The following is a 22661-nucleotide window of genomic DNA, read 5'->3' as shown; positions in this document are numbered from 1 at the left end:
GATAGCTTTCTTTACCCTCTTTGGGCCTCATATCACAGCCTGTTTTTGAAGGTCCATCCAACCTGTGCAAATTTGACTCCACCATCTCTCACGCAGATCCCATTCCTCAAGCAGGCTGACATTACCTCTTTGGAGATGATGGTGACCTCCTCCTGGCTGCTGAGGACTCCATACACTGGTGCTGGGCTAAATTCCTTCTCTCCAGAAATGTTTTCTCCCTTCTCTGCCCCCATCAAATGTTTTGATTCCTTTATATATCAGCTTAGGAGTTAGGACCCGAACAGAGTAGCTTCTTTGACCTTTGCAATTCCAGGATATCCAGTCAACACTTTGAACTAAGTAGGTAGATACAGATATCAAAGCAAACCAGTCCTTGGAGTTCTCAAAGCAGCTGCTAAGAGCATGTTTTTCCCAGAACTCTTCCACACCTTGTAAGAATGAGTTGAGAAAGGAAATGATGTAAGGTCAAGGGAATTGATGTGAACTTTCAGTGCTGGGGGTGCTAGGACCACACACATGCCAAGTACTCCCTCCACCATTGATCTGTAACCCACTCTGCTCCAGCCTTAGTTCTTTGAAGGGTGTCTAATCTGTGAGGCCCCTTCTTGAGCCGAGTGTATAGTCTAATGGTGGAACTTGGGGTTGGGGAACAGGGATGCCTCCCATGTAAAGCATAAGAATAAGGGGGCTGTGGCAAGGGCATGAAAGACAGTAGACAATGCGGGTGGGATGTACCTTAATTCTCACTGATAACAAGACAAGGGCATGAGACACGTGCGGCCACGTAGTGCCCTTCCCAGACCCACTTTTGAGGCCCAGTGATGGGAAGGCAGCCCCTGTGTGCAACAGGAAGACAATTGATGCCCATGAAGGCCTGACTAGACTGCTGCAGGAGATTTCTGAATTGTTTCTTCCACTGACAGTGATCAGTTTTCCAGGAACAAGCAGAAAAGCAGTTTTTTTTTAAAAAAAGTAGTTTTTAACCTTTTTTTTTTCTTGGAAGAAGGTGTCCCCCACTAAGTAGATACTAAAGGAATAGTAGGTACGGAACAGAGATGGCTAGACTTTCTTTGCCTCTGGTCACTTCCAGATGTCCTGCCATAAAACATTGTTCTCTGCTTCCTGTGTGGACAGTATGATGACTAGCTGCCTCCTACTGTCATACCTTCCCTGACATGATGGACGACATGCCCTGAAACTAACGCTGAGAACTGCCCTTCATCCAGGTGAGGACTTTTTTTTTTTTAAGATTTATTTATTATGTATACAGCATGTATGCCTGCAGGCCAGAAGAGGGCGCCAGAACTCATTACAGGTTGTTGTGAGCCACCATGTGATTGCTGGGAATTGAACTCAGGACCTCTGGAAGAGCAGCCAGTGCTCTTAACCTCAGCCATCTCTCTAGCTCCCAGGTGAGGACTTTGTGCTAGCATCTGTGACTAAATTTTATTAAGTTGATGATCTAATCTGTAAGGTGAGGCTGACTTTCTGGGGTGTGTGTTCATGTCAATGACATCTTTTGTCCACTGGGAAAAAGAGCATTCAGGTAATCTGAAAAAGCTCTTGAAAACTTTAGGTACAAAAGTAGTGGGGGCGGGGGTAGGGGAGTGGGGGTCATAAAGACACAAGATAAAGTTGAAGAAATGTCTCAAAAGAGTTAGTAACAGACATGGAAAAACAGGAGCAAAATGAAGTGTGGAAGGTTGAAGTGGGGGGTCTAACATCTGAACAGTAGTAGTTCCATTAAAAAAAAAAATCCCCACAAAACTCAAGGTAGTAGGGAGGCATTTAAAATAAGCAACAGGGGCTGGAGAGATGGCTCAGTGGTTAAGAACACTAGCTGCTCTTACACAATCTGTGTTCAGCTCCTAGCACCAGATAGTGGCTCAAACCACCTCTAACTTCAGTTCCAGGGAACTTGAGGCCCTTATCTGACCTCTGCATGTATGTGGTGCACACACATGCATGCAGGCAAAAATTCATAAGCGTTTCCCAGGATCAGAGAGTAAGTTTTTGGAAGGGTTCAGAGGGCCAAACGGAAAAAGAATTCTCATCAATGGACTTCTAGAGTTCCCAGAGCTACAGGAGAGAAAAAAGAACCTCAACACATACACACAAATGGCTGTTAGAGCACAAACCAGTATCTTGTTTGAATGAAAATGTTGTATGAATGTGTACTTTCAAGCATTTAAGATCTTAGTAATATTCCCTCACCTTATTTCTAAGGAACCTACAAAAAGAAGCCTAGCACCCAAACAAGAAAGTAAAAGGGGTCACAGAGGACATTAGACAGGCTGAAATCCAATCTAAGAGACAAAAGGGGAACCACAGGACAGGATACCCACCAGGCGGGTAGCATGTAGTCCAGGCCAGGGCAGGGCTAGGAATCTACAGCTGAGCTGGCTTTCTTCACCTCATGAGCTTTTTTGCCAATTTCCCTTTCTCTGACTTGTGTATAAGTAGTGTTTGCTCATATGTGAACAAAATAGATTACCATTTTTAAAGAAGGAATGAAAAATACCAGAGTACCGCACACTTTAGGAATATATAAATTACAAGGCTGTATTTAGTAGGCATATAGTAACATATTAATATGCTCACTATAAATAAATGTTAAGATGCTATGATAAAAAAATGACTTTTTTCTCCAGTACTGAGAACCAAATCCAAGGCTTTGTGCATGTTGGCTGAGTACTCTACCATGAAACTACACCTCAGTCCTGAAAAATGTTTACCAAGAGTTACAAATTAGTTTGAAGGCCATTAGCCAAGTACTTCTGTAAGAAAATTCTTGCAGTAGATCCATCCTTGTGGTGGCCCACAGAAGCTTCCTAGTGAGACCTTACTCAAGGTCAGAGACTCTGAGCTTGCTTTACCCAGCAGGGCTGCATAATGGGATGATTTGGTCAGGGGTGTGTTTACCAGATGTTTAAAGGGGTCTACACTTGGCTATATGGTGTGCTTTGATCTTGCAAGGAGAAGGTCTTTTGCCTCTCTCCTTGGCATATTATAAAAAAAAAACCCTTTTGAATAAACCTCTGGGCAGCTGGGTGTTGACCCAGGGCCCTCCCAAAGCTGTCCTGTGTCCGTCTTTCTCCTCATTGTCTAGGTCTATCTTTCTACCTAATATTTCCTCATTGCTCTCTCCTCCACCCAAATACTCTTGGACAGGTTGGAGCTGGACTCTGACAGACTCCCACACATCCTCGCACAGTGGAGAATGTCACAGACTTGGAACATACCCCCGTGTCAATACCCAGCTAGGGGCCCTGTCCACGTCTACTTTAGGGATCACTCTTAGCCGCAGTGCTCTGGGACCTGTGGACAACTGAGACTTTCTGGCTTTGTATGGGCATGCCATCCCTGGGGAAACTATAATATAGGTGACATTATTTTTACCACTGTTAAATTTTAAAGAATTCTAACATCCTAAAAGCAATAGTAGCATCACAGGCCTATTCAAATACCTTTACTATTTATGTAACACTCCATCAGAAGGTAGAGCATCAGAACTCTTTCCTGAGGAAGGTAAGGACAGAGTGAGATATTGCATGCTGAACTGTCTGGGACATGCTATGAAGACAAGTAATTTTACTTGTATTTTTCCCAGATTACTTTTGCTGAAGAACTGCTAACATCTTAGGAATGAAAAACCTCTAGTTAGCATAGTAAAGATGACCTGGCTTATCTGTGTCTACTACTTGTGGGATGGCTAGAAGGATGAGACCTCAGTGTGACATCAGTTGCTATTGTAAGAATCATGTACATAATTATTTTTACTCAAACTCAACAATTTTTAGATAGGTACATTTTAATCAAGGTCATATGGGCACTGGACCTGGAACATCCTACTTCACAGCAGCCATACTGTGGGACAGTATATTTTAAAGCAAGGACACAATATTTTAAAGAACTAAGAGAAGCAAACACAAGAGGACATTTGTACAGAGAATCTGGTTGTTATTAGTAGACATAGAACAATAGTTATTAGGTTCAGAGGAGGCAGAACCTAGAATTTGATTGTCTCACTCTTGAAGTCAAATCTATATATTTCTCAATGTAGTCTATCTAGTATTTCCCATTAGTGCTTCCTTCTAATCTTTAAAAATCTACTCAAACCAACTCAAGTACTATTTATTTCATTAATTTTCCTTTATTAGTCATATATTCCAAATCTGGTTGGAAATCATGAGACTGGCAGTCTAACAGCCTGGGGGAAATTCCCTGGTTGCCATTGTTGCCATGGAACATTCATTAATCAAGCTCCAAGTGAGCACTGGAGGGTCTGAGACACAGTGCTGCCGCACACTTGGAGGTAACTGTGAAAGCCATTCAAGTCAATTTTCATTCTTTCTTTCTTTTCTTTTCTGACAGGTTCTCACCATGTATCCTTGAACTCACAGAGATCTACTTGCCTCTGCTGACTGAGTGCTGGGATTAAAGGTGAGTACCACCACGCCTTGCTTTCCACACCTGACTTTACTACTTTGGTCATCCGGGGGAAACAGTCACCAGAAAACAGACCAGTAGGGAGGCTGCCTGGTCAGAACACATGGAGGCAATTCTCTTCTGTGGATCCACAAGAGCAAATGGCTCCGGTGCCATGTGGCCAGCACTTAACCTAAGCAAAGTGTCCAATCCTCTCCACTGTGTGCCTCAAAACAGGTAGTTTTTACTCTTTAGGAATAAAGACTATGGAAGCCACAAGCTTACTACAGAAGTATGAAAACAGTGTGGGAAAGGAGCACCATGGGTTGATTTTTGATATTTTTTTCCAAATGACAACAATCTGTCATGTTCACACTACAGAAAATTAAGCCCTTCAAAAGCCATGGAGAAAAATCAAATAGATAAGAACATACACATTGAAAGTAGGCAAAATATTTTAACAAAAATTATCTAAAATACGCAAAATTTCACTACGAAATGTTTTGATTTGTATGATTTAGTACTTATTCAGTTGCTTGAATCTCTATTTTAGAATATCTATTTTTTTTTAAAAAAATATCTATTTCTATGCTGTAAACCAGTACCTTCACATCCACATGTAAGCTACCCTGCCTTTCTTCAAGTTTTCTGGACTACACAATTAAAACCTGGATTTCAGATGTGAGTACAAGCCTATGGTTATCAACAGCAGCAGGGTTGGGAGGATCTTCACAGCATGGCAGTGAATCCCTCACTCACATTATTCTTGGAACTGAAAACTAAAAACACAGAATGCCTCGGTGTTCATTAGTTCTACCCCGTCAACTGGCTCTGCACTTGGTTGCTGTGTTCTTCTGTGTGCTATATAGACATGCTGACTTTGCAATCTATGCTTTGTAAGAGAGCAGGTAATTCCAGCACAGAAGACACCATATAATGAGGCATGGGGGATGACGTCAGCGGCACCCTTCCACTCTTGTTTATCCAGACTGTGGCTTTCAGTCCTGCATTGAGGCCTCCTTGTATATCGGTTTCCAGTGTGTCACCAACCATCACGCAGTCTCCTGGCTGCACTCCAAGGAGATCACAGCAGTGATAAAATATGGAAGGTGCTGGTTTCTCCTCTTTCTGCTCTCCTCCAACAACAATAGCATCAAAGTAAGACTGGCAGGCACAAGCCTCTATCTTCTCCCTCTGTGTCTGTCTGTCACCGTTTGTTAACAAGAGTAGGCGGACTTCTTTGCGAAGTTCAGTGAGCATGGCTTTGACATCTTCTGCTAGGATCATATGCTGTAAACGTGTAGATTTCCACAGGAAATAACATTCTTCTGCCAGTTTCCTATTGTCAGCACCACCTTTGGTTTCCTGGATTGCTTCTTCCCAGTGTGAAGTCCTCACTTCTGTAATGCATGTACTGTAAGGATGAAAGCATTCCTTGCTGAGTTTAACCTGAACTTTATTACAGATGGTTTCTGCCTCTTCTTTGTAGTGGTATTTTGATTGTAAGAGCTTTATTACCTAGGCAGAGGAAAAGAACTTGGTCAGCATATCTCATCTTCAACAGTCATGTCTTGAGAAACAGAGACTTCTTCCCATACCATACCATCTCTAGAGGGAACTGGCCTTAGTTTTGGAGATACCAAATTAAGGACTCTCCACCCACAGAGACAATCTACCCCCCACCTCTGCTCCCTATGTCCATCTCTGATTCCCATATGTTTAAAAATCCGCATCTATTTTATGATTCTTCACATAAAGTAAAAAACTTTTCATTGTGCTGGTAGCCTACCATGTTTCATACTGGTCATGAAGACATGAAAGTAGGAATTTTGCTTAAATCTAGTGAAACATTTTAATAATTTCTGAAAAGCACTGCTATCTCTCTCTCTCTCTCTCTCTCTCTCTCTCTCTCTCTCTCACACACACACACACACACACACACACACACACACACACACACACAGTACCGAGGATGGAACCAAGGGTCTTGTTTACATTTCATTACTACCACCAAGCTACAGTCCCAGCTCTATTATACCACATTGTTGGTCTATCTTAACTTTTACTAAGGACTGAAACATGGCTAGCTTTATGGCTAAATTATACCTTCTTTACATTTGCTATAACTCTACAATTCCCTTTTCAAGATAAGGCAGTGGAAGTTCAGAACTGTTAAAAATTTTCCTGAGTTGGGATTTGAATTCATACTTGTCTGCTTCCACGGCAGACTTGTTTGCCTGATAGAGACAGGGTCCCTTATCCCTGGGGCATCACCACAGGAAAAGGAAGCAGACAGGTAACCATTGTTGACTGATGCTGAGTTAACTGCCACTGACAATTAAATGGACAAGGACAATGGAAATAAAAGCTGAATTCATTCTTAAGAATAGTTGTATAAGGCTTGACAGAGAAGTCATACCTAAAACAAGAGTTGACAAGCAGATAACACGGACATGGAAGGTTTAATTCATTCTACAAAGAATCCACAAGGGCATGGAATTCTGACCCCAACAGGGCAAGCTAAGTTCAGCCAAAATGGAAAGGACAAGGAGACATGGATATGCTGGAGGGCCCTTGAACAGATGCTGCACAAATCCCTTCTGCACCCACTTTTCCTACATATGCTCACAGTTTCATACTCAAGTCTGCAAGTTCTCTGCTTGCAGGCTTATCCACATGCATCCAGCATGCAAACTGGGGTTCAAGTGTTGCCCTAGGAGCAGCCTTCAGCCAACAAGAAGCAGAAACTGAGGATAAACATCACACCTTTGTTGCTTCTTGTCACAACTGAAGCATGCTCTCCAGTATCATTCCAGACTGGTGTCTCATACCAGCAGTCACCTGATCATGATATACTTCGTAAGAGCCACCCTACTCTTCTCTCCCACACCCTTCCAACAAACTACCTATACTGAAGAATGTGCTTCTAAAGTCTGGCAAACCAAGGCAACTATTGATCTTCAGAAACAAGTGCAAGGCATTGTGCTATGATGTCTGGGAGTGCTCCTCAGCAGCTGAACATGGGTCTAGCATGCATAAGGCCCTTTCCTGCACCACCATCAAAACACCATGTCTGTTGAAGCAAAGAGTCCAGTAAGACAAAATGACACAAGGGGCAAGTGGCATACTGCTCACTCCAAAACTCTACATACTGAAAAGGAGCAAGATATTAATAAAACACAGTTTCTTTTCTTAAAGAGTATAAGAATTCTTTCTAACAGAGGAAAAGGACGTATTTCAGGCTATCTGTATAAGCTGGCTTTCTCACTGTAGCCCAGGCTGGTCTTAAACTTACAGTGATCCTCCTGCCCAGTTTGCAAGAAGAAAAGTTTTATTCATCAAGAAAAATACATTAGTCCTAAAAATTAAGGCAAAGGCAAAACACAGAAAATTAGCCTTTTCAACTCCATGGTTGTGCCACCATCTCCAAACAAAAACAATGTGGAACTCAATTACTCTACAGCTGTATGCAAAGAGCACTCTAAAAGTTTCAGCAGCCCACTGCTACATGGTCAAGTGACATAGGCCTGGTTGATAGAGTAGAAAGCGCCAACGATCCACCATCCCATTATTGCAGTTGGCAGCACAATAACCTGACTTCTGAGATTCTGCAAATGCAGGGTCAAGGCCTCCACAAGCATACCACTCCCTTCCCCTAAGTTCCATACCTTTCCTAATCACATCTGTAATTAATTTTCCCATTAGTCACACCACGACTGCTACACAGCAACTTATCAGATTTGTTTATTATGACAATATCATTTTAATCATATTAACGTCACTATTCTATTGCTGTGAAGAGAAACCACGACCAAGGCAAGTCTTATGAAAGAAAGCATTTAATCCATTATCATCATGGTGGGAGTCAGACAGGCATGATGTTGGAGCTGAGAGCCACATCCTGATCTGCAGGCTGAGATGCCGGCCTAGCATAGGCTTTGGAAGCCTCAACGCCCACCTCATGACACACTTTCTCCAACAAGGGCATACCCACACCAAGGTCACACTTCCTAATCCTTCTACAATCATGTTGCTCCCTGATGACTACGCATTCAAATATGGGGGACAATCTTATTCTAACTGCCATATATCTTGAGCTAAGGGATGGCAAAGTGGGCAAAACACCTTCTAAGCGCAGAGACCTGAGTTCAATCTCTAGAACTCAAGGAAGAATGCTGAGTAATTACAAGTGCTTGCAATCCCAGCACTAGAAGTCCAGTCAGGAAGATCCCAAGGCTTGCCAGCCAGCCAGTCTCATCTAATCGGTGAGCTTCAGCCCAAGAGACCCTATTGCAAAGGAGGCAGATACTGTTCTTGAGGATGACACATGAGAGGTTCTCTTCTAGCCCCCACATTGAACACACATGTGCATGTACACTCAAGAACATACACCCATGCATATAAAAATATCAACATCTTTAGAAAAAATGTTTATCAGTCACCCATATATTACTAGTTCAAACAGAAATACCACTTAAGTTGAATCAGCACCTGTTATTACAAACTCTCCTAGCCCCTCACTGAAAGTAAGTGTGAGCTCAATTTGAAGTGGAGGACAAAGCCCTCTAACTTGAAGTTGTAAGGACATTTTGTACTTGGGGTAAGACAGCTTAGAAAGAATTGAGGTAATGAATGCCCTAGGTAACTGAAGGCCTGAAGACAGGAGCCCTGCAACATCGAGAGAGCAGATTAAAATAAATTCATTTAAAAACTCTTGCACTCTGAACGTCTATGAAAAGAAAGACCTCTTCTACTTTCCACTCCCCGGACCTGGAACTAAAGTCACTGTCACAATAAGAGTCAAGCTAACTTATTTGACAAGACTCTCTGGGATTAGTTTGGGAACTATATAACAATAACACTTTAAGAAAGTATTTTCTGAATGCCTGTCATTTGAATGTGAAGGGGCTAAATTATCACACACACACACACACACACACACACACACACACACAATGACTGCTAAACAACCCAGAAGTTTAAATGACTTTTGTTACTATTTTTTTAAGATTTACTTGTATGTATCTGTATGTATACATGTCTGCCACATGTGTTGTTGGGCTGCCCATGGAGCCAAAAAAACATCAGATCCCCAGAAGTTGGAGTTACAGGTGGTTGTGAGCCATCCAACATGGCTGGGATGTAAACTCAGGTCCTTTGGAGGAGCTGCCAGTGTTAACCCCTGAGGCATTTCTCCAGTCCCTCTACCTGTTTTTGTTTTTTTCCATTTTTAAAAAAATGTTTTAGAGACAGAATCTTATGTAGTCCAGGCTGGTCTCAAACTCTTTTTGTATCAGAAGGATGACCTTGCATTTCTGATTCTTCTGCCTTTACATCATGAATGTTGGGATTACAGGCATGTACTACCATGCCTAATTTTATATGATTCTGGGGGCTGAGGCCAGGGATTTGTGGAAATTAGGTAAGCATTCTACCAAATGAACTACATCCTCAGCCCAGATGGTCCTTGTTATTTCTAGTTAAGTCAAACATCATCTACTCACTAAGGCCAAATGTGATGAATCTACCTTAAAAAATGCAATACATTGCTCCCTCTACTTTTTCTAACATACCTGTAATACATTTATCATGTTCATGGTTATTTCTATCAGACATTTAATTTACAAATGATTTTCTTTTGATCTGTTCTGTGGTGATATTTTGTTTGTGCTTTTAGCAAATAAAGCATGACTGGACATCAGAGTGCAAGTTAACTTAGAGGCCAGGCAGTGGTAGCACACACCTTTAATCCCAACACTTGGTATCTTATACCTTTGATCCCAGTACTTGGGAGGCACACGCCTTTAATCCTAGCACCAGGGAGGAGGAAACAGGAAGTGATATGGTTGGGCAGAGAGAGGAATGAATATACGGTGGGCAGAGACAGGAAGGAGCTCAGCCCTTTCAGGCTGAGGAGTTGGTGAGGTAAGAGGTGGCTGTAGCTTATTCCTTTGTCTCTCTGACCTTTCAGCATTTACCCTGATATCTGGCTCCAGGTTTTTATTATTAAGACCAATTAGGATTTGAGCTACACTGTTCAATAAGAAACTATACATTTATGCATGTTTCTTCTTGACTATAAAAGCATGCTGTAGTGTTGTATAAGAATGGTCCCGCCATGTGGTGGCACATGCCTTTAATCCCAGCACTGGGGAGGCAGAGCCAGGTGGACCTCTGTGAGTTCAAGGCCAGCCTAGTCTACAAAGTGATGAGACCCAGGAAAAGGTGCAAAGCTACACAGAGAAACCCTGTCTTGAAAAACAAAAAAACAAACAAAAAAAAAGAATGGTCCCAATAGGGCTCATGTACTTGGCTGTTTGATAACCATTTAAGAAGGATTAGGAGGTGTGGTGCTGTTGGAGGTGTGTCATTGGGGGCGGGCTTTTGAGTTTTTAAAAGCCAGGCCCAGTCTTGCTCTCTGCCTCCAACTTGCAGGTCAGATGTGAGCTCTTAGCTACTACTCCAGCATCATGTATGCCTGCTACCATGCTTCCCACCATGAAGATCATATAGACTAACCTTCTAAAACGTTACGTAAGCTCTGACTTAAATGGTTTCCCTTGTAAGTGCTTTGGTCATGGTTTTGTCGCAGCCATAGTACAGTAACTAAGACATATGCATAAAGAGAATGGAAAGAACTTTCCCAAATGGCTCTTCAAAAAGTAAAGTTGAAATACTCCTTCTCAAGGCAAAGGTCAGATGGTTTCTTAGCCTCTCATAAATCATTCAGAATGGCTTATGACAGCTGCCATATTACTTTAGAATAGGTAAAAATTTATAAGGAATGTTACAACCTTATAAGATAAAATCTACACAACATTTAATTTTGCTAATTACACAGACTATTTATAAATAAACGAGGTGGTAAAAGAACCAAGACTGAAGATCTGAATTTTTGTCCACCACCCAGGATTCATTCAGCATTAGTACATGTCAAACAAAGATAATTACGACAGCATATTCCCTTTCAGTAAACTCAGGATTCAGCTGAAGGCATGGGGTGCAAAAACTGATAACATCCTCTGGCAGGAGCAATAAGAGATACCATAAGAAAAAAAATATGCCGTCAACATAATGGAGAAATATAGTGGGTTGGTGGTGGTGCTTTGAGATTGGAGTTTCACTATGTTGCCTAGATTGATCTCAAATTCTGGAGCTCAAGTGATGATCTCAACTTAGTCTCCCAAGTAAGTTACTGTTTTAAAAATACAAGAACCAAAGCTCACCATGGTAGGAAAGTGGAGATTTATTGGATGTGGTCAGCCTGGAGACAAGACCACAGCAAAAATCTACACAGGCTGAGCCTTTCTGTCATTAAGGCAAGAGTAAGAGGGGACTGGGAAAGAAGAGTGCATGAGGACAGTTCATTAAGTGAGCACTGGGTGCTGCGTTCTTCTTATGTATTATATTAAAACTACCTGATAGCGGTACCAGACTAATACTCAAATTTTACAAGGATTTGAGGCCAAGCATAGACAGGGAACCTGCTGAGGCACTCGGTATTGGGAGAACTGTGATTTAAATGAAATGTACAATTTTAGAGGCCTATAACAAGAAAACAGCCCCAAACAAAAACCAAGTTTCCAAACACTCGGTTGAGCTGGATAAGAACACGGGTTAAGTATGCACTGTCTGCAGGCAGAGATAATTGAGAGGGTGTCAAAATGCAAGAGACAATTCACAGCGTGGAAAGCTTCAGTTAAGACTGATTCCAAGTGTAGGGAGAAATAGCTCAGTGGAAAACGCTTGTTTAGGATGGCAAGGCCATAGGTTCAAACCTCAGAACCAAGAAAACACACACACACACACACACACACACACACACACACACACACACACACACACGAGACCCAAAAACAAATCCAAATACCTAGTGACGTTGACGTTGGCACTTTGGGAGGAGCAGCCTAACCACTTAGCAAGCCTATTGTATTCTAATGGTGGAGACATAAGCTACCTGCCAATGGATTTATTAATACACAGAGGAGAGACCTGACGGAGATAATGGGTGTAGATTTTCCTAAAAAACGTAGCTGTGCAGAAAACCACAGTCCAAGAGAAGTGTTGTGTAAAAAAATAAAAAGCAGGAGACCGACACGAATTGCATGTGTGAAATGCGGGAAGAAATGGAAAAGGTTTAAGATCCGGATAAACAAAAACTACCTGATGAAGCATAGGACCCTTAGTATTGAAAGGGCTGGCTTTTGTTAGTGTGTTTTCCACATCTGATAGTCCTTCGGTTTCTCCTTGAGGCGGAAGGCAGAGGAAGGAAAGTAGGGGTGGGTTAAGGGCTGGAGAAGACGAGGACGATGTCCGGCAGCATCTGCTACAGGAAGGAGGATGCAGATCAGCAATGCCTCCCTAAAAGAACGCCCTCTCAGCATTTTATGTCCCGAGGGTCTCAACCCCAGAAAGCCCGGAAGGCCAGAGAGAGGCCTGCAGGAAAAACACCACTCGGATGCAGGTTAAGCCCGACTCTCAGAGTTATGTAACTTCTTGGGCCAAAACCGTGTCTGAGCCTCTTTCCCCCAAACCCACGGCAGCCCATCGCGCGCGGGGCTGCGGCAGGAGGAGGGCGCGCGGTCCCGTCCCGCGCCGTCCGAGCCCGGGTGACTGCAGGTGGCGGCGACTCTGCAGTCGTGGCAGTTCCGAGTCCAGCTACCCGCCCCGCGCGCGGGAAGGCAGCTCCGGGGGCCTGCGGGTGCGGAGCGGACCGCAGAGTGCTGGCCCGGCAGGGGAGGGCGACGGCGCGGGGACGTTACCTCCAACATGCCTCTCCGGCTCGCCCCTGCCGTGTCGATGAGCGTGTTGTCCAAGTCAAAGAAGACCGCGCGCACACGACTCAGCCCCATCGCCTCGGCCGCTCACGCCGCGCGCGAGCCGCCGCCGCCGCCGCCGCCCCGCGCCTGCGCGAGACCGGCCAAGAGGAGTTGGGCGGAGTCGCGGGGGTCACCTGACCCTCCTGAACCGTCCGGGCCTCTGTGGAACTACCGCGAGATGCTCTCAATACCTGAGCGCGTGAGAGCCGAGGGATGACGCAAGACTCGGAGAGTATCAATTTTGGAGGCGGTGCGCGTGCGCGGGATGGGTGCGAGCGCGTTGTGGTTCCTTGCTAACGGGTGGGTGGATGGTTAGAAGCGCGGGTCTCTCTTTCAATGGCTTGGTGGGCTTGCTTTCCTTTCTCTGCGGTATGGGCTGGAAAGGACGTCCGAACCGCACTGGGTGAACTCTCCAGGCACTTGGCTGGTCTGTCTTTGATGACTGCACAGTCACCATCACCAGCTGGAGCACCAGGGGTTGCGAGGTAGCCTGTAATCTTTGCTGCGCTTTCCAACCTTGGAACCCTGCTGCCTGATGTCCCCAGCGCTTTACTTCTGTCCATAGCCTTGTGGAGGCTGGGGTCTGCACCAGAACATCCTCTGAAAAATGCTGAAGCCTTGGCAGCTTGTGTCTAAAGAGACGTGGGAAGTTTTACAGTATCAATTGAATGGTCTCCCCATTTTTAAGGTTTTCCCCCCCATTTGTATTTGTGTTCTTGTGCACATGAGTGCAAGAGCTTGCAGAAGACCGAATAGTGAGCTGTTCACTGTGGGTGTTGGGAACTGAACTTGGGTCCTCTTCAAGAGCAGTATGAGTTCTTGGCCATTGAGCCATTTCTCCGGCTCATTTCTCCCCGCTTTTATTCATTTCCCTGAAACCTTGCAGTCCACGTCTTGTGTGCCTATTAATTGCATGGTTTCCTGGCTCTAACAAGAGGGCAAGGAAACAGTCTGTTAATCGCCACCATCCACCCCCACAAGGGCAATAACAAGGTTTGCCTTGTGGTAATTGAAATTAACCTTTAATCCTTTTTTGCTTAATGAAATTTGGGGCCACCATCAGTAACCAGAAGTGATTTATTGGTCCGTCAATGCTACAGACCTGATGTTGTTGAGCTTGCAACTAGGGGAGGTTCTTACATTATAAGTTGTTCAAAGACACCAAGAAGTATTTTTTTAAAAAAACATTTATTTATTTATTATGCATACAGTGTTCCTCCTGCATCCCTGCAGGCCAGAAGAGGGCACCAGATTTCATTACAGATGGTTGTGAACCATCGTGTGGTCACAGGGAATTGAACTCAGGACCTCTGGAAGAACAGCCAGTGCTCTTAACCTCTGAGCCATCTCTCCAGCCCCCAAGAAGTATTTTATGACGTGAAAACTGCTGAAATTCAAGTTTGATTGTCCATCATTTTAGTGTATTAACTTTCTTTTCTTAGGCTTTTGAGACAGCGTCTCATTGTGTAACTGGCTGGTCTGGAGCTATCTATGTAAACTAAGCTTGCCTCAAATTTACAGTGATCAGTTTGCCTCTGTCTTCCAAGTGCTAGTTCTAAAGGCATACACCACCACCTCTAGCTTGAATTAACTTTGACTAGGATCTGTGTTTATTCTTGAATGATACCGGCTAAAAGTGGCTTCTCTTCATAGTGAACTGTACCCTATCTGGGTAATACATACAAAAAAAAAAAAAAAAAAAAAAAAAAAAAGCTACAAAACAGCTGAGCCTCCAGCCAGTCAGGCTGAAACTGCCAAAACATGATTATATAAGGTAAATGCTGATTCAGCCAATCAGATTATTCCTGTATACCATTGTCTTTTCATTGGCTATAAATTTAACTTTGAGCTGTATTGTGTACATAAGGAACCCATTGAACCAGCTTTCATCTGATGTTTTGCCTGGCCATAGAACTTCCCATTTGTTGAAATAAATTTAACTCATCTTGGGTTTTTAAAAATTGAAATGCAACATTTTTAATTTGTTTAATTAATTTAATAATTGTTTATGTGTAGTATATTTCTGCTTTTGCCTTACAGTGACAGAGTTGAATAACATCACTGTTAGGTCTAAAATGATTAGCTTTTAACATAAAAAAAATGCTCTCATAACCTGAGAGACACAAGTCACAAATAGGCTTCTGATGCCCAATAGAAAGGGATGAATGGCAGACTACCTACAGTTTCTATATTTTGTGGAGCAGGGTCACAGTTGAAATCTCCTTGCTACTGGGGAGAGTAAGTTCATGCAATTTCTCAAAAGTATGCCTCTTCTAATAGACTACCTCCCATGGACACAGTGGGGGTGAATCAGTTGTGTTCTCTTAGGCTAGAAGTCAGCCAAAATTATGAATGCATTATGTGGAGTTACTTTTTGTAGCTGTGTCAAATTTCATAATAAATGTAGAAGAAGCTGCTGATGGGTATGTGAATCTTAGAGAGTTGGAGCAGGTCTTCTAATGTGCATATGGAGTGTTCCTTGGTTCAGGATCAGATCTAAACCTAGACAAGACAGAGCAGTCTATGTAATCAATCCTAACAGACAGGTTTGTTTGACTTTGTGTTACCAGGTATTGGTTGGTGTCTTAGTTGGGTGGATGGTGAAAGCATGGGGCTAACAATGAGGGCTCAAATCCAAAGGCTATAGCACTAAACTGGAGTAGCCCAAATAGAAAGCAACATTCATTTAACACACCTATGTGGGACCAGAGGCATCCACCTTCTAGCAACTGGTGCCAAGGCTGGCATCTAGGTATCTGGCAGAAGATACGGCTAAAGAGGCCTCTGGGAAAGGAAGTGCTGATGCACAGAAGTGTCATGGGATGTGTCTTTGCCACAAGGTCTCCTGTCCAGCCTGATAGTGAACTAGTTGAAACACTGGTTCCAGTCACACTGTGCCACGCCCACGACGGTGTCGCCCACGTGACAAATGCCTTGGATGAGGTAGTTACGTGGGAAAGGGGGGCTGGGGCCCTCGGGTCTATGCCCCCGGCGACCCCGCATCAATCTGCCCGAATCAAGGTGCCAGGCTACACGGAACCATGCAGATCTGCTTGCAGAGGCTGGCTGGCACTCTGCCTTCTTCTCTTTGCAGCTGTAATTATTGCTGTTTCCTTGTGTATTAATTCCAAGAAGTTAACTCTTAATGTTCCTGATGTGCCCCATAAAGAGAGTAATGATTCCTCAAAAGTGGCTTCAATACCCCCACCTATGATTCAAGCTCTTAGACAAACAGTTCAAGAGGGTCCCTAAAGTTTGGGGGAATTCATGAATGATTTAGAGCAGAAAGAACTTATGATTCAGAAGGACGAAGATTCTAGCCAAGAGAGAATGAAAGTAAAGGTACAGGCACTCATAGGCAATTCACACGCGCAGCTAACAGCAGCTGCAAGGAAGCAGTTACAGGAATTAGCCATTCCTACAAGAATTATTCAGGGACAAATAAAGTTTCTCATCAAGGGTCAATGGTGGCAACCCCCTAACTTTAATCTTAGATATAATAATTAGTTAGAGCCATTGCCTTTTACGGGAGCTTATGACGTACATGGGAACCGATGTGTGAATCATAATGGTATGAAAACAGAATGGCATAAGTTACAGTTCATGGAAAGATTAGCTAGGTACCGACCCCCCTGGTGCCTTCTCACCCGCAGGCAAAGGTTAAAATATTTTCACACAAATGAAACCATGGTTAGAACAATGATGGAAAGGGTTTAATTTTGATACGGAACAAAGGTGTAGAAGGAAAACTACAGCTAGGGCTGTAATGTTCTCTGTCCGGATGAGGAACCACAAAAGAAAAAGTAAAGGCTATACTCATGAGATCTGTTAATCATTCTGAGAAAAGTGTGTGACTACATTGTTGATTCTATGTCTATCACCCTACTGGCCGATTGCCGTGTTTCCTCAAGTAACAGTATAAAATTCACTGCTTGGTCTGAGTAAAATTGCAGCAGCTTCACAACATACTCTCGTGTCTGTGGCTATCTGTCATTCGCCGAATCCCACTTATCCTGAGTACCTTCACCCCGTTCTCCCTCGGTCTGGTGGTCTAGCTGAGATCCAGTCCGCGGCAACACTGGATCCATCACTGCTTGAGACTGACTCTATACTGTAAGAGTCTTATTCCCACTCCATGTTACTAATTTATGGAAAGGTCTGGTAATTTATAATACTGGGTGACTACTTGTATTATGTATTTGTTCCTTGTCCCACTTACTGAGTCCCCTTAATCCCTCGGTGTCCCCTGAGTGATGCAATGTTTTCTTACCTGTAATAATCCCACTTGGATCACATCACATTTATAGCAATGTGGAGAGGGAAAGCATGCAGATAGCTTCAGGGAAGGCCAACTACCGCAAAGACTAAATGGTTAGAAGGTAGAAGACAGAGTCCTCTGACCACTCACCTAACTTGGAAGGCCTGAGCAGGGTAAGGGACAGAGATTAAATTCCAGAAACATTGTAACAGTACCCTCATACTCCCTGTAGCGATGAGTGAGTATAAGTCATTGCCATGAGGGCAGATCACCCAGAATGTCTGATCCATTGGTCTTGTTTTTCCACAAACCTCCCTCTTCTGGGTTAATTCTGGATCTATCTCCAAGGTCACAAATGGTTTTGTGACCATCAGAGTCAATTTGGGCCAGCAGGAGAGGCTCAAGAGGGGAGAGGGCCCAGGGAACTCACACAGGAAGCAACTACTACCTTCACCATGTGGGCCAAGGAATGTGTCTCCTAACCTCTCTCATTGTCTCACCTGACAATAGGATTTTCCAGGAACTGCATAATTGCTCTTCCTTGGGCCTTGCAATGCCCCTCAGACCTATGCTCCAGACAGACCCACTCAGGACCCTTCTCGCTCCCCAAGGACTTTCAGAAATCCACTTATGTAGCTGGAAGTTTTCCTGTGTCCTGTGAAGCTGTATTACTTTGTCTGTCTAAAACACCTGATTGGTCTAATAAAGAGCTGAATGGTCAATAGCAAGGCAGGAGAAAGGACAGGCGGGGCTGGCAGACAGAGAATAAATAGGAGAAAAAAAATCTGAGAGGAGAGAGAGGAACAAGAGAAAGAGGAGAATGAGGACACCAGGGGCAGGCCACCAAGCCACACAGCCAGCCACAGAGCAAGAAGTAAAGAAAAGATATACAGAAATAGAGAAAAAGAGTAAAAGCCCAGAGGCAAAAGGTAGATGGACTAATTTAAGAGAAGACTGGCTAGAAACAAGCTAAGCTAAGGCTGGGCATTTATAAGTAGTAATAAGACTCTGTGTGTATTTATTTGGGAGTGGGTGGTGGGCCCCCCAAAGAGCAAAGAGCCAAAAGAATGAGAGACAAACAACTACAGTTTTCTGTTTTCAGACAGGAGGAGATGCTTCCTATACCTTTACATTGGATCATAAGTTGAAATTGGACTGTGATCTTGGCAGGAAGCCTCACACCAAGGAAGTAAAATGGAAAAACTTGTTCCTTTTATGACAGAACAGAGACACTATAGCCATGTATGAGTAAAGCACAGAAAGACAGGGGAGTCAGAGCAAGCTGGCTGGAAGAGAGGTTTCCAAAGAGCCACATGGGCTTCAAAAATTCTCCTTCAGCTCCAGAAACAAGCAAAAATGAAACCAAGAAGAACCACTTTTAATCCAGCTGTGATTTCACAAAAGGGAAGAGATGGTACCTATGGGAGTTTGGGGGGTGTCTGTGTGCTTCAGTAGGCAGGTAAAATTGCCCAATCCATCCTTGTGGCCTCATTTCATGGACAAGAAGACCAACGCTGGGAGAGGAGAAGCAATGTATTTGAAGACACACATCTAGAAAGAGCTGGGGCCAAAGTCTTGTGTAGCATTAATTATACAAAGTAAAAGAATTCATTATGATATTTCTGGGTGTGAGTGTGGACTTTGACCACAGACATTTCTTTCTTATTCCCCTTTCTACATACTGGAAGATCCTTTTCACTTAAAGGCATCAACACACATTTTATAATGTATTTTTTTTAATGAAGTTTGTTTTTTTGTTTTTTTGTTTTTTGGTTTTTTTGGAGACAGGGTTTCTCTGTGTAGTTCTGGAACTCACTCTGTAGCCCAGGCTGGCCTCAAACTCACAAAGATCCGCCTGCCTCTGCCTCCTGAGTGCTGGGATTAAAGGTGTGCACCACCACTGCCTGGCTTAATGAAGTATTTTTAACAATTTTTTTTATTAGATGTTCCATAAAATCCTTTAGGCAGTTATTAAATATGTTAAATATTAAGAATATCTAAGCTATTGTCTTTTACATAAAAAGTCTGGATTTGTCATTATTTCTACTACTAATAAAGTTTATAGGCTATTTAAAAACTACAAGGACATTCAATTCTGAATGGAAAAAGTAACATGAAGGGACAGAGAATAACACTACTAATAATATAATAACAAATAAATTTAGATGAAACTTTCTGTCAGTCAGAACAAAAGAAACAATGTTATGTGCACTATTTGATCAAATGAAAACAGCGGGTCTTTTTATTGCCTTTTCCATAAAAATATATTTTATTGGCACTAAAATCCATTTGGAGAACATTCCATTAAATCCTCATATGAGGGAAACTTTTGCCTTTATTATTTTTTAATTCATGAATGTATACCATTCTTATGTAGTTTCCATATTTATGTGTATCCCCTCTCTTATTCATGGACTCTTTTTCTTTACTATTGCTACATGCTGCAAGAGTGTATCTTCTAGGAATCTGCCCCCAACACCCAGTTAGGACAAATCTCACCCGCCAGGCCCATAGATGCTCAGACCCAACCAAGTAAACACACAGAAACTTATAATGCTTACAAACTGTATGGCCGTGGCAGGCTTCTTGCTATCTAGTTCTTATATCTTAAATTAACCCATTTCTGTTAGTCTATAAGTTGCCACGTGGCTCGTGGCTTACCTGTATCTCACTTGTCATGGAGGCGGCTCGCAGTGTCTCTCTGACCCAGCCTTCTACCTCCCAGAATTCTCTTCTCTCTTGTCCTGCCTATACTTCCTGCCTGGCTACTGGCAGGTCGCCTAGACAGGATCTGAATGATGACACTACCAGTCCATGTACCAGCATGGATGGGGGTACTCTCACAAAGTCCCTAGATGAAGAGTCAGAGGCAGTTAATGACTGCCAGAGAGGGAAAAATCAGCGTTTTCCAGGGATGATCCTCTAATGGATTATCCAATACCAGTGGTCAGCCCTAAAACATGTACATATGAATAACACTAAATGGACTCAGCAGCTTGTACTTATATGTTTATTTATACATGTATTTTAACTACAAAGGGAATTCGTTTTTTAAAAATGAGTTAGCTTTCCCAGGACCTACCACACAGGTGTGAGGCATTACTCTAAGCACTGTGCAACCTCATTGGAGGTAGGCTACATTCAGGTGTTATAAAGAAGAGCCAGGCAAAACAGGCTAGTGCCCTTGTCTGTGCCCATATAGCTGCTCAGTGGACAACCCAGAAGGTCACCTCAGGATTCTGTGGTAGCATTCTTTATCTTCAAGTGTTTGTATGTCAATAATAGCAGACGATTCCAAACCATCGTGCTTATGATAATCGATAACAATGATGTCTGGATCTTCCAAACCTTTCTGAGAATAAAGACTATACCTGGACAGTTTGGGAGATCTGCTTTCAATAAAGTAAGTTTTTGTCTGAAGAAAGTGCTGGTTGGGTATTATTCATTGTGTTCAGCTGTTTATCTGTGCCCCAGCACGTATTCAGAGACACCATAGGAACTTTAGACTTCGTTTTCTGTACTAGATTGACAATATTTCATTTTCTATTACAAGCGAACTCCCTCTTTCCTAGAACCTAAATAGCTGTGCAATTGACACATCTGGAATTCTGGAGAACCTTGGAAATACACAGCTCTTCTTGATGGGGGCATGAACTTTATTCCAAGTCACTTAGGATTTTCAGGAAGCCATCATGGCAATTCCATGTCCTCCTCTGGGAAAACTGAGTCTCCGCTGTGTGCTTGCTGCCACCTCAAGTTGGAGTGTTTATGTCTGAAGTGATCACATTATTCTTTCCCACAATGGCATCTCGGAGAAAAGGGCAGTATGAGCCTTCTGTCCCTGCTGCTGTCTGGGGCCCAAAGGCTTCTGGGTAAGAAGTGGGCGGGCATTGCACAAGGCAGCAACTGTCTCCGGGTGAAGCAGTTGGCACGCATTACATTTGAGCGCAAAGGCCTGTGGGTGAAGCAGTTGATAATCGTTGTTGTTGCTGTAACGCAAAGGCAATTGGTGGGCGGTGCTATTGCTTGGGCATTGAGGACTGTGGGCTCTGCACGTTATTTCAGGTGAAAAGGGGTTAAATTCAGTAAATATCTAAAATCTTAAATTGCTTTCTACCTAATACAAGTATTCACTTCAGGGGGACCTCCCCCCCCCCCCCCCCGCGCCTTTTTTTAAAAATGTGAACTTCTGGGATACACTCCTTAGTTTCTTAAACCAGGTTTAGTAGACAGTGTAGTTCTGTCTCCTTTATTTACTTGCTTTGTAAAATAGCTAACGGCTTTGCCTGCCTGTTATGTATTTTTGTACCTATCCGAAGCAGGTTACCACATGTTTTTTAAAATCTTTATTACTTAAGGCTATCCCAGCAATGTTTCCAGGAGTCACATCCACGGGGGGAGTGGGGTGGGCTGGAGGAAGGAAGGGAGACGGTGAGATTCCTAGGACTCCCTAACATACTTGGTGGGTTAAAACAAATGTATTGTCCCACAGACTGGTGTTTTAAGAGTTAAAATTCAAGCTTTTCTTAGAGTTGGATACTCTGGAAGCTCTTAGTATGTACTTCCTCTTAGCTTCCAGTGTTGGTTGGCAATCTCAGGTGTCCCTTAATTTGTAGACTCACCACCACTACAACATCTGCCTGTCTTCCCATCAAATCCTGTGTGTCTCTGCTTTTTACTTTGTGTATGAAAGTCCCTGGATTAGAGCCCACTCTAATCTCATGAACTCAACTTGATTACATCTGCAGAGATCTTTATTATGGTTTGAATCTGAAATGTCCCCTACTGACTGACTCCTAAATTCTTGTTTGGTCTTCTCTCCAGCCTGGCTATTTTGGGAGATTCTGTAAAGTTCAGGACAAGGGAGGGTGGCTCTTATTGGTTATAACCCATGAAAATATCTTATAGACTTCCTCTGCTTCTTGGACCACTGCAATGTGTGTGAACAGCTGTTGTCTACTACACTCTGCAGCCACCATAACCTTGTGCTCAAGCTCACATGGCCAAGTGACACTGATATAGGAAGTCAAAATAATGAAGTCATCTCTTATGTTACTTTTATCAGGAATTTATCCCAACTATGCAAAATAACCAATACAACCCTAATTCCAAACAAGGTTGCACTAGCAGGTTCTGGAGTTAGTTAGGGCTCAACA

The 22661-nt window shown here is 43.1% G+C and overlaps 1 protein-coding gene across 1 annotated transcript; it reads right to left on the bottom strand.

Moving 5' to 3' along the window:
• Positions 1-4723: 4723 nt before the first annotated feature.
• LOC118582082 (N-acetylneuraminic acid phosphatase) lies at positions 4724-13354 on the bottom strand. The gene is made up of 2 exons (XM_036184592.1): positions 13191-13354; positions 4724-5946 (listed from the first exon to the last, which is right to left on the bottom strand). Exons 1-2 carry the CDS (start codon positions 13278-13280, stop codon positions 5290-5292), a joined length of 747 nt encoding a protein of 248 aa, XP_036040485.1. The 5' UTR covers positions 13281-13354; the 3' UTR covers positions 4724-5289.
• Positions 13355-22661: the final 9307 nt, after the last annotated feature.

The sequence above is a fragment of the Onychomys torridus genome, chromosome 4 (genome assembly GCF_903995425.1).
Source record: "Onychomys torridus chromosome 4, mOncTor1.1, whole genome shotgun sequence".
NCBI classification, from domain to species: domain Eukaryota; kingdom Metazoa; phylum Chordata; class Mammalia; order Rodentia; family Cricetidae; genus Onychomys; species Onychomys torridus.
Note: the sequence above shows the minus strand (reverse complement) of the source record. Positions and strands in the feature narration are given on the sequence as shown.

Excerpts from the sequence above, each read along its gene's own strand:
- LOC118582082 (XM_036184592.1), bottom strand. The coding sequence starts at position 13,280 with ATGGGGCTGAGTCGTGTGCGCGCGGTCTTCTTTGACTTGGACAACACG. Across the intron at positions 5,947-13,190 it reads GCCGGAGAGGCATGTTGGAG|GTAATAAAGCTCTTACAATC; the intron begins GTAACGTCCCCG and ends TCCTCTGCCTAG.